General features: G+C 29.9%; 3 protein-coding genes across 3 annotated transcripts in view; 2 read left to right on the plus strand and 1 right to left on the minus strand.

Moving 5' to 3' along the window:
- Positions 1-12,906, plus strand: part of Gaba-b-r2 (gamma-aminobutyric acid type B receptor subunit 2) — a 265,450-nt gene that overhangs the window by 191,034 nt on the left and 61,510 nt on the right. The window contains exon 4 of the mRNA XM_074244232.1: positions 11,417-11,554. Within this exon, the coding sequence (XP_074100333.1) occupies positions 11,417-11,554 (138 nt within the window). The remainder of the gene's footprint in view (positions 1-11,416; positions 11,555-12,906) is intronic.
- LOC141528194 (uncharacterized) lies at positions 5,486-6,610 on the plus strand. Its single transcript, XM_074244120.1, has 3 exons — positions 5,486-5,635; positions 5,841-6,000; positions 6,103-6,610. Coding segments are annotated over exons 1-3 (660 nt in total). The 5' UTR covers positions 5,486-5,634; the 3' UTR covers positions 6,602-6,610.
- Positions 6,757-9,533, minus strand: LOC141528193 (uncharacterized). Its single transcript, XM_074244117.1, has 2 exons — positions 7,185-9,533; positions 6,757-6,830 (listed from the first exon to the last, which is right to left on the minus strand). Exon 1 carries the CDS (start codon positions 7,949-7,951, stop codon positions 7,187-7,189), a length of 765 nt encoding a protein of 254 aa, XP_074100218.1. The 5' UTR covers positions 7,952-9,533; the 3' UTR covers positions 6,757-6,830; positions 7,185-7,186.

The following is a 12,906-nucleotide window of genomic DNA, read 5'->3' on the forward strand; positions in this document are numbered from 1 at the left end:
GGTCGGATGTTTCGTCATTTCCGTAACCTTTTTATTCGGTTTGTTATTGGTCCGTTTTCGTTATGGCGGTTGTTGTGGATGAAAATGGTCGGTTTGGCGGTTTTTTTCAAATTTAGTTTTTTTTTTCGTTATTATTATTATTATTATTTAGTACATTTTATTTATTTTATTACATATTATTACACATTAAACATTATTATTCAATAAATTGGTTTCTCGATTTATGATTTAAATAAAATTTTCAATAAATGTTGAAAAATAAACTTTTCCTTATTTTAATGATAAAATAAATAATGAAAGATTGAATGTTTCGCCTATTGGATTTTATTTTTATATAAACAACCATTTACAAAATTATTATACACATGACCTTATCTATCGATTGTTTGATAATCGATTGGTTGTGTGTCATCTCGAATCTAGGTGGCGCATTATTTTATGTTTATGATACGGAATCAGTTTATTTATTTATTATAGATTTTTGTTATTAAATTGTAAAACTTAACCAGCGTTATCATCGTTATTATTTATTATTTAATATCCTATAATAGAATTATATTTTTAATAAAAAATAAGTCAATTGTGTGTATTAAAAAATATAATTCAAGCTAATAACAATTTATCGTCAATATTTGGTTATGTAAGTATTATTTGTCTATAAATTATTTATTTATTTTTTTTTGTATGATATATATTATTTCTTTCATTTTCTAATAAATAAGTTTTACATAAAAAAAAAAAATTTACTCGATTTATTTTTAATTAGAAGTACGAAAACTGTAAAATTTATTTTGATGAAAAAAAAGTGATATAGTTGAATATTATATTATATATTATATTTTAAAAAACTGATGATCATGTATTTCTTTTTCAGCCAACCAATTGGGATTTGGAGAGAAAATTTAAAGAGACAATTTTTAAGAGAATAACAAAAATAAGAGAAATTATTTTATAATAAGAGTATATAAGAGCACATAAGAGTACCTAAGAGAATATAAAAGTACCTAAGAGTACATATATAGGAGATTATATTTTTTATTGTTTTAATTTTCAAGAGTATTTCAAAAGTAATCTGGGTGTAATTTAATGTGTGTCATATTATTAATTTTACACTGATTTTATGTATTGTTTGAGTTTAAAAATTTATTCTTTCTGATTAATTCTGTACTGTAGGTATTATTAATTATTAATCAATAAATCTTTTAAATTAATTAATTTTTTGACTTTTTATTTATTTTCTATTTAATAATATTTAAATTTTTTATTAAAAAATAAGTAATGGGGAGAAGAAAAATTATTCGTACTCCTGAAGAAGAAGAAGAGTACAAACGTTTGCAACGCTCTAAAAAAGCAAAATATATGCGAGATCGTAGACAAAAACAAAATTTGAGTCAAAGTTCTAATGATGATTTTTCTTCAACTCTTCAAAATTTATTTGACATGCCTTCATGTTCAAATGTCGAAATAGATAATATTCATTTAAGTAATAGAAATTCAGATATGACTGTGAATGACATGAATTTTACTGATTCTCTGAGATCATCTTCAGACAATTTTAGTAGAACCGTAAAACAATTACAATAAGTTAGCACGATGGATCCAAATGTAGAACCGTGGATTTATCCTTTGTTTTACCCTTTCGGTTCACCAGGATGGCATAGCAAAATTATGCAAACAAATAATTCGAATAAACGTGTTAGTCGCTCAGCGTATATCAAATATCGAATGGGTGTTCGAAGTGATTTTAACGTATTTTTAAATGGTGGACGGTTATTTCAACAATGGCTGGTTGATAGTCATGTGAAAATTGAAAAGGATCGAATTATATATTGTAAAGAACATCAAAATCAATTGCGTGTTGATACCTATCAAGGACTTCATGATCACTTACAAAATAAAGCAAATGATTCTCATAGTCAAATTGGTAAAGTTATAATATTACCATCAACGTTCACAGGATCTCCACGAAATATGTTGCAAAATTACCAAGATGCTATGGCTATTGTCAGAAAACATGGTAAACCAGATCTCTTTATTACTATGACATGTAATCCTAATTGAAAAGAAATAAAAGAAAATTTATTGGAAGGTCAATCTGCATCAGATAGGCCAGACTTATGTGCACGAGTTTTTAATTTGAAAAAAAAAACCATTTAATTGATTTAATTGTTAAGAAAAATTTTTTTGGAGATACTTTAGCTCACGTTTATGTAATTGAATTTCAAAAAAGAGGTCTACCTCATGTTCATTTATTAGTTACATTAAAATCAAATTATAAAATGACAACTCCTGAAGTTGTTGATAAATTTATAAGTGCTGAAATTCCATATCCGACAGAAGATCCCGTTTTACATGAGGTTGTCATGAAAAATATGATTCATGGACCCTGTGGTAATTGGTGTTAAGTAAATGATAAATGCTCTAAACATTTTCCGAAGTCATTTCAAGAAGAAACAACTGTGGGAGAAGACGATTATCCTACATATCGTCGACGAGATACTGGAAAATCGTATGATAGGCCTAATGGATTCGTAGTTGATAATCGAAATGTTGTACCATATTGTCCTACACTATTGAAAATATTTAATTGTCATATTAATGTAGAAGTTGTATCAAGTGTAGCATCTGTGAAATATTTATTCAAATATGTTTATAAAGGACATGATTGTGCAGCAGTCACTGTAGGTGAAGTACCATCAGAAGAATTAGTTATTAATCATAATGAAATTGAAAATTACATTGAAGCACGCTATGTCAGTCCAGTTGAAGCTACATGGCGAATTCTCGGCAAAAATTTACAAGATAAAAGTCATTCCATTGTTCGGTTACCTGTACATCTACCAAATCAACAACAAATTACTCTTGATATTAATATGACTGAAGAAGAAATGAATAATGTATTATTATTGGATAACACAACTATGTTAATGGCATATTTTGAATTGAATCTTCGTGACGAAGAAGCTAGACAATATATCTATTCTGATATTCCGACATATTACACTTTAAAAAAACAAAAATTAGACGGTGCGACTACTGTTAGATGGGAGCCAAGAAAATCTCATTTTAATTCAATTGCACGAATGTATTCTGTAAGTCCTACTCAGATTGAATTGTTTAACCTTAGGTTATTATTATTAACCGTCAAAGGTGCTACAAGTTTTGAAAATATTCGAACAGTTGATGGTGTTTTAATGTCATCTTTTACTGAAGCTTGTATAGCATTAGGATTAATTGAAAATGATGACGAATGGCGACGAGCTATGTATGAAGCTGAAATTTGGATGATGCCTCAGAGCTTACGTAGACTATTTATTCGTATTTTGATTTATTGTCAACCTAAACACCCTAAAACATTATGGGAAGAGTTTAAAGTATCCATGTCCGAAGACTTTATACGAAATTCCAATTTATTACAAGGTATTCAAAAAGCTTATTTACAGATTAGTGCAATGCTTTATGCTGAAGGATTTAATTTAAAAGATTTTGAAATGGATCCTGTAGAAATAAGTGAATTGAATATTGAAAATATTGACTCAGAAAACTCAAATATAATTGGTTCACAACAATACAAAAAATTAAATGAAAAACAAAAAGAAATAGTAGATATTGTCTTGAACTTAATTAATCATAGTGATGAAAATTCAAATCAAAATCGTTGTTTCTACATTGATGGACCTGGAGGATCGGGGAAAACATTTATTTATACTACTTTATGGCATTTATTAAGAAGTGCAGGAAGAAAAGTTCAAATGATGGCTTATACAGGGATAGCTGCTACATTATTACCACATGGTCGCACTGTTCATAAAACTCTTGGACTACCCGTACCATTGTTCATTGATTCAACATCTAATATAAAGATGCAATCGAAGGAAGCTAAAATACTATTAGAAACTGATGTTTTCATTTGGGATGAAGCTCCAATGGCACCTAGATATGCGTTAGAAGTTATGGATCGATTATTACACAATATAACGAACAAAAACACACCGTTCGGTAATAAAATCGTCATTCTTGGAGGAGATTTTCGGCAATTATTACCAATTCAACAGTTCAGTACCCGTTCTGAATTAATTAATCTTTCTATTAAATTTAGCCCATTATGGAAATGTTTTAGAACAATATCACTGACTCAAAATATGCGAGTAATAAATGGAGAAATTGAATTCTCAAAATTTTTACTTGATATTGGCAACGGAACTATGAATGATGAAAATGATAATATTGAGTTACCAGTGTGTTTTGTAGCTCCTCCGAATGCTGACATTGTTGATGATATTTATGGTAATTTATTTAAACAAAATAATTTTGATCAAGCGGCAAATTGCGCTATATTATCGGCACGAAATGTCGATGTTGATGAAGTCAATCGAAAAGTAATTGAACTTCTAAATCCAATGACTGAAAGAATTTACACAAGTGTAAATAGTGCTCAGAATTGTGATGATAACGGCGCAATGAGTGAAGCTTTATTACCAGAGTACTTGAATAGCCTATTACCTTCTAATCTCCCACCTCACAAATTAAGTTTAAGAGTAAATTCTGTTGTTATGTTAATAAGAAATCTTAGTATTCATGAAGGTTTATGTAATGGTACTCGATTACAAATTTTAGAACTTGGAAATAATTTACTTCGTTGTAAAATTTTATCTGGAGACAAAGCTGGTGAAATTGTATTTTTAAATCGAATTACGTTATATTGTGAAAACATTTATCCATTTACGTTTAAAAGACGTCAGTTTCCAATTAAATTAGCTTTTGCAATGACAATTAATAAAGCTCAAGGACAAACATTTCAGATGATAGGCATCGATTTACGAAAAGATGTTTTTAGTCATGGACATTTGTACGTTGCTTGCTCAAGAGTTAGATCTCAAAATTCTCTTAAAGTTTACCTTGGTAATCAAAGATCAAACTCTGCGGTAAAAAATTACGATTTCAAAGAGCTATATGTTTAATTTAGTGTAATGGAAAATGATTTAATTTTTAAATTAATATAATCAATTATTATGAAAATTAAATTAACCGACATCTAAAAATTTTTAGGATTTTTTTATTATTGAAAAATTATTACAAAAAAATGAAAACAAATTTTTATTTGTAAAAATTTGAAAAACTGTAAGTGCAATTTTTGAAAAATATTTTTTGTTATAATTTAATTATTAAAAAAATTACAAATTAAAAACGTCGGCTAAGTTTATTATTATTCAATTATTTCATAAATTTCAAATTAACGATTTCAAATTTCTTTACTTATTTCATTACTTTGGATAAAATATCAACAAATTTTAAATCAAAAATATTATCCTATTGTTAATTTATAATAATAAAATTTTAATAAATTTAAATTTATAATGTGTGAAAGATAGTCTTCTAAGTTAACGCATAAACGATGGTAAGGACATCTGTAGGAAATAATTAAAAAAAAAAAATATTACTAAAAATTTAATTTTCAGTTGGTATCATTACAAACGACCAATCACACGTGATCTTTTTCTCTAAACGAAAAATCGTGAGATTTCCGCTTTCTTTCTCGACAAGTATACGTCTAAAGTGCGTCGTTTTACTGATTGTATTGTTTTTGATAAAATATAAATTCTGCAAGTCAGATTGATTTAAATAAAAAACAAAAGTACGTCAATTGCTTATAAATCTATTACCTATTTACTTAATAATAATAATAATTATGATTAATATTTTTCGTTTATAAATAATTTTTTTGGTATTGAAAAAAAAACATGTACTTTTTTTATTTAATTGCAAAGTGCTAAGTATTTTTTCATGTCCTCTGTTGTTATGTATTTGATACATTTATATTAACTTTTATTTTTTTTTAGTGGTTAATTCAGGTGGTAGTAGTAAAAATAATGATAATTTAGTGGCTGATTCAGGTGATAATAATAAAGATAATGGTAATGCTGACCAGACCAATGGTAATGATGGCGAAGAGATCGCTTATTCCGAATTTCAAGGCTTAACCTCCTATGATTCTACTTGGTAAATAAGTTGTTTAATTTAAAATAATGATAATATTTTTTTTTTCGAATTTCAATATCACATTCTTAATTTTATTATCTAAAAAACTTTATTTCTTTTCAGTGAGTTAATAGGTTATGTTGCTGCTGTTGAAGGGCCAAAGATTGTTGGTGCTGAAAGATTGTTACTGTTTAAAATTTATTTAGCTAATGATAACGGAGAAAAACTACAAGTAGTTGCTTGGAACGATGAAGCACGGTCTATTCAATCCAAGATTTCAGTTAACCAAAATATCCATATTGATGGTGCTTATGTGAATCCTAAACCACGGGGAAAGTACAACGTTGGAACGGCTGATTATGAACTAATAATCCAATCTAACACTAAAGTACATGCACTTGATTTTCGTAAAATTACGGAAGAGAAACCAAAAGAAGCTGAGCCAATTTTACCGTTGTCTACTTTTCAAGATTTGACATCAATGTCATCTCAAGACGTTCGTGTGAGAGGATTCGTTAAATCAGAGATTGCTTTGCTAAAGAAGAAGGAAAGTTGGAACGACACTTTAGTAGGCTCAACTACAGACGGAGAGTACAAATTGGAAGTTAAGGGGCACACCTAGTGTAACGGCCTAAAAAAAAACGTGATTTTTGGGAATTTTTATTAAAAAAAATACTTTATCAATTATTTTAAAATTTTAAGAATATATTTATACATGTTTTAAGAATACATAATGAAATTTTTGAAGAAAAAAATTTAATATTTTTTAAGTTATCGTCGATCTCTAACGGCGCGAAAAAAAAAAGGTCCTTCACTACTGCAGTGATTCCGGCCTTCTCCGTGGATGAAATCTAAAAAAAAAATATCTCGTTAAACTAGATAATATTGTCTGTACAATGACCTACGATAAAAAAAAAATCAAAAATTGACAATATGGCGGCGTTTTAAAAAAAATAGTCGAATTTTACCTAAAATTTTGGTCGTTTGTGGCCTGCCAAAATTCGATTTTTGATCAGATCAAAAAATCGATAGGTCATTGTACGGAGAACTATATATAGAAAATGTAAAAAAAATTCGATAGTGATCGGATCATTTGTTTTTGAGTAATCACTGCAGCAAATTCGGAAAATGCTGTTTCGAGAAAAACGCGTTTAAAGATAAAATGATCGTTTCCACTGTTATAAGTGGTTTAAAATCATATTTACAGTTAATCTGCTATTCCAGGGCCATATAATACACCTTCCTCTTCTTCGAAAAGGGCTTGTTCAGCTGAAGAAGCTTTTCTTCGAGATGATCGACCTTCTTTTGAAGAAGCCCTTTGGCGATAATCAGCGATTCGTATTCTCGTGTCGTCCTTAAGAGCCGCAAAATCTCTTGCTGCAGGTCCAACTATCACTCCCATTACATTGAATATCTTCAAAATTGACGAATAACCGTCATTAAATATTGCAGTTGCAAAATTATTTGACAATTCAATAGTTTTGAAGCCATTATGAAGATGCTTGGGTGAAAAGTGCCAAAGTAAACCGTTGTAGCTTTCATTGTTGTTTTGAGTATTGTTACCTTTACATCTATCAAGCAATTCATATCGAGATAAGTCTTCATAAATAGGTTTTATAGCTTCTTGTACTTCTGGATCCAGTGGGAGGTAATCGTGTTTAAATGTACTAGTGATTCCTTCAGCTTCCGCGCGGCGATAAGCGCACCAACTTTCAGCGCCTTCTGGACAATTTTTATGATTTGGGTTTTTGTCAGTTGAACAGAAATGATAAAATGTTGCCCAGATTGCTTTATACATTTCATCTACATTATCTTGATTCCTCATAATTGCTAAACCATAATATTTTTGGAGTTTATTTATAAAATTTACAGTTAACTTTTGTGATGTTTTACTTTTTCCTCCTAATTTCTTATTAATGTTCTTTACACTTCGGCAACGTGTTCCCATTCTTTTTTCACATGTAGATAGCATTCCAATTTAGCAACAGGAATATCATAAGGATTCAAATCTATAAGTCCTTTGTGGGTAGCGCTATCACCATCACCAATATAGCGGGTATATTTTACACCATATTTACTAATGGAACGACCAAACATGTCTTTTACACTATCCACTTCCATTTTTGAGGCAGATCCTTTATGATTGGCATCACATTCTTCATCGTGTAATGATAGCCATTCCTCATAATCTTCAGGTTCGCTATCTTTTTTTTTTCTTCCAAAAACACAACTCTGACAATATGTAGATTTTACGCATGAATCAAGAATTTTCTTGCTGTATTTTCCTGCCAGCGTAACTACTCCAAAACGGGAAGTATGGCCACGTTTTTTCCAGGTACCATCGCCGCTAACAGTCAAATTTGTCTCCGAATTTTCTTTCTTTAATGTAAGCTCTTTTTCTTCATTTATAGCTTGCTGCATACTGAGCTTACAAACAGTTTCGGCTGCAATCTGTAAATTCGTAAAACATCCCGCAAAAGTTTGGTCGTAAAATTTGCATGCTAAATCCATTAATCCACAGAAAAAATTTATCCCATTTATTCCGATGCCCAATAGACGCATCACAGCAACAATACGTTTATTTATTTCAAATGCGTTATTAATCATTGGTCCAGAATTAATATACGAATTGCCACATTCACAAATAATAGCAATTTTGAACCCTAGACCTCTTGAACTTGCTTGATTGAAAGTAACTTTTTTTTGACAGGTTTTACACACCACTAAATTACTAATTGCACTAAAAACTGATAAAAATTGCAAAATACAATATCCATGAGATGGGTCAATCACAACATTATTGTCATTATTTTGTAATAACTTTTCTGCGGACGTACTGGTATTCGCAGTAGATTGCTCAAATGTAAATCTATTTCCGGTAAACTTGCGTTTTTTCGCAATTGATCGATGCTTAGGAACATTGTGAGTTCCTTTTTTATTTGAATATGAAGATTGATCACTCATTTTCAAGAAAATAGCACGTGTAAAATTATGATGCGCTCGATACAACGATCACAATGAGACTAAATGTGTCTGGCTCCGAAAATAATTTACGTGGCAGTAAACGAAAAATTTCTAGAAATTTCTAGAAATTATTATAATGATATATTTTTGTATACCTGAGAGCCAACAATAGAAACTGGAATCGTGTTATAGGGGCTGGAAGAGACAGTAGACTCTGAACAATACTTCAGGTACGTTTCGCAGCTAATGACACTCTAGCTGCCGAGCGGCTGCTCTTTAAAATGTTATAACTCAAAAACTATTTGAGATATCGATTTGAAATTTTAATATGTTATTTTTAAAGGTGTAATCTACCGAAATATGAAAAAAAAAAAAAATCGACTTTTTCGAAATTTCACACCAGGTGTGCCCCTTAAGGTACCTGGGGTTACCAAAGTTTTAGAAATCCCCAAATGTTCCCATGTTGAAGTCAGTGGTTGCCTTCAAGCTTTTGCAAATCCAATGCATATTTTGGTAAGAAATCCTGAGAATGTCAAGATTATTGATGACACAAAAATGTCATTTGTTAAAATGATCAAGGTAACAAAACCATTGATACATAAAGCTTAAAGTATCTACTGATTCGAAATAAGTTTATGTAGTTGTTATTCATTGAGTTTTTTAATTGTTTGTTAGTCATATATCATTAAAAACAATAAGTAAATAACGCTTCGAATCAAGATTCATTTATATTAACTTCTGTAATTTGATAATCTCCTGATAACTCATAATTTCGTATATTTTTTTAATAAGTGTGAAAAGAAATAAAATTAAATTAAAGCTTGAACTCAATGAATAACTGCTTCATACGTTAAAGGATTAACTTTCGTTAATGTGAAAAAAATTTTTTAAAAACTATCATAATAATTTTAAGCAAAACAATAATCATCATTTATCTTATAAGTTAAATTCAGTATCAAGTGCCATAAATATATATCACATTTTGTAAGTGATTCGTATTTAAGTAGTAATATATCATTTGTGATATTATTTATAATAATAATAATATTTAAAATAATTCACTTATAACGAGCATGATAATATATTATTTATTTTTAATATAAAAATTAAAGTCATAATTAATACTAAAGTTCTCATATTTTTCCAATAAAAACATTAAAAGTTTTGGACATGTCTATCTACACTTAAAAAATTCCTGACAAATTCACACCCCGTCAATGTAAGGGCATTGAATCCACGCTACGTGAATGTAAACGCCCTTGCATTCACGCGGCGTGGATTTATCAGGACTTTTTTATGTGCGAATAGACACTTTTAAATTTAAATACTTTAAATGATGTTACAACGTAAATTAAGTTAAGAGATATAATATTTAATATTATACATAAAAAAAATTTATTATGTTATTTGATTAATCAATTCTTATGAAAATTAAGAATTAACAAATATATGATTAAGAATTTAATTAAGAATTTTATAAAAGTACAAAGTTTGTAATTAGAATTAAGGAATATTATGAATAAAGGAAACAATCAGTGAGTAAATAAAAGCGAATTTTTTACTACAAGTTATCCTTATCTTTTTTAAATGTTTAGTATAATAATTTTTATGATGTATTCGGGCGCCCAAAGGGCGCAGCGAGAACTACTAGTGAATTAAATTAGTGAATTTGGTATTTTGTATTAAAGAAATGTTAAGCGTAAAATTTCAGGAATTTAGATAATTAGTAATTCGGATAAAGTGGGTATTAAGTTAGCGTCCGGTGGACGATTTCTGTATGGAATTTAGTGAGTATTTAGAAACGTTGTATAGACGCCCGAGTCGGGGGTACAACGGATTAAGTTAGAAAACCACTGCGTAGACGCCCGAGTCGGGGGCGCAGTCGGGAATAGGTTTTAATCGGTATTCCGTCAGGTTGACGAGGGAAAATTTAGATTTTAAGGTATTCCGTCGGAGTGACGAGGTTTGAATAAATTAGCAAGGGCCAACGTAGGTGCGAGGTTCTCACAATTAAGTTAGTTATAAGGAAATTGTTAAGTTTGTAGATTGATTGAATAAATCACTTTAATTGTTATAAATAATTTTTTCTCAGTTTTATTTACAGCCTTTCTCGGACTTCTCACGACCCTGTCTTTTCCCTCTCATGCTTCCCCGGTTTCCTGGACACCGTGTCTAAAATCCCAGTGGCGCCCTTTCTAAAGAGAAAAGGGGTAGCTAACTGGACCTGGGCTAAACCCCCCGGTTACAAATTATAAACAAAGTTAATTAAATTTGAATTCACAACAATTACCAAAACCTAATCAAAATAGAAATCCGATGCCGCATATCATACATAGCTCTTTGTTGTTAAATATATTTACGTTCGCATGGTTAATTAACTTATAATATCAAATTCTGCGAAAATTGAATACAGAATAATTAAGTGAAACATGTTTGAATCTATTAATAAATATGTGTGAAATTTTGATTTCAGTGTAACGCCGCCGTCGGAGTGAAGGCATTTTTCGACATGATGCACAGCGGACCTCATAAAGTGATGCTGTTTGGAGATGTTTGTACCCAAGTCACGGATCCAATTGCGAAAGCCTCCAAACATTGGCGTCTAACTCAGGTAGCTTAATCGTAAATCCAATGACGATAATAACAATGATAACAGTGATGCCAACAATAAACTTGCAAGCGTAGTGAATGAACATTAAACATTATAGAGTTATTCCGGTAAACTGCTAAACGCGTGTGCTAGCAAAATACGATCCGGTTAATATCTCTTTCTCTTATTTATGCTTGCTTCTGTGCAGACCGGATAGGGACAGAAAGAGGAGGAACAGTAACAGTAGGAACTATAGTTTAATTTTGATATGATGCATTGTGGACAGTTAGTTGTTCTTACTCACGTACATGGACACATAACACATATAATAATACTATCTCACTCATCCGACCCTCTACCCTCACTTCTCCTCCTCCCACTTACGTTGCAACCGCTTTTCCCGAGCTTTGCTGCAAACTGACACCACATTTACATATAGATAGAATATGAATAGTATCTAGTATGTTACCCATCCAAAACCGTCAATTCAGTTTACTTTAACCTGTATATTATTATTTTATCAAATATATTCCTGTAATTATGAATTATTCTATTAATATCAACGTCTATTTTCTGACCGTTACGATCCATTACCGATAATGTTATTATCATTTTTATTATTACTTGTACACGTTTTTATCTTATGTATTGGTATATTACACCCCTTGGGAAGGAAAATAAGAAAAGTCTCAGATCACAATGTAATTGTTGGCCGAGGTGAAGCCGAGATTGACAAACATGTTTAGCGCAACTTTGTTTAGCACAGCGGGACGAAAGTTGCCACTTTTCGCCCGGAGGGCAAAAAATTTTGTTTTAAATATTGGATTTAAATATTTAATTATCTTTAATCGATTTTGTTATTTTAAAGTTTGAATACAAAAAGTTTAAAATCTTTCAACTTTTTCAATTATTGTATTAAATAAATGAGAAAATAAAATATAAAAAATAATGGAACTTCCGTGTAATTATAATAAATGCCTTGGATTAGTTCTGCGCGACCAATATATAGCGAATTGTAACCTTAAATTTTCACTTCTAAAGTGGTAGATCAAGTAGTTAAATATCATCTTGAAATACAGCTAAATAATTTTTCTTTGCCCGACATGTAGTAAAAATTAATTTTACAATTTTGTAAAAAATTATCCTGTTTTCAAGGCTTGTATTTGATTTTTTAATTAGTCCAGTTTGATTCTCAGTTTTAAATTTAATGTGAGCACAGTTCATAAATTCATTAAAATTTACTTTCTTCTTTGTTAGAGTTCTCGAATGCTTATTTTAAATATGTCTAAATACTAAAGTCGAAAAAAATGGACTTTTTTCTCCGGTCCTTCATCATCGATTGATCTTTATCGGCTTAAGCAGATTTTCCATAA

The sequence above is a fragment of the Cotesia typhae genome, unplaced genomic scaffold, assembly GCF_013202065.1.
Source record: "Cotesia typhae breed Kobodo isofemale line unplaced genomic scaffold, CoteBio_Ctyphae contig_43, whole genome shotgun sequence".
Classification (NCBI taxonomy): Eukaryota; Metazoa; Arthropoda; class Insecta; order Hymenoptera; family Braconidae; genus Cotesia; species Cotesia typhae.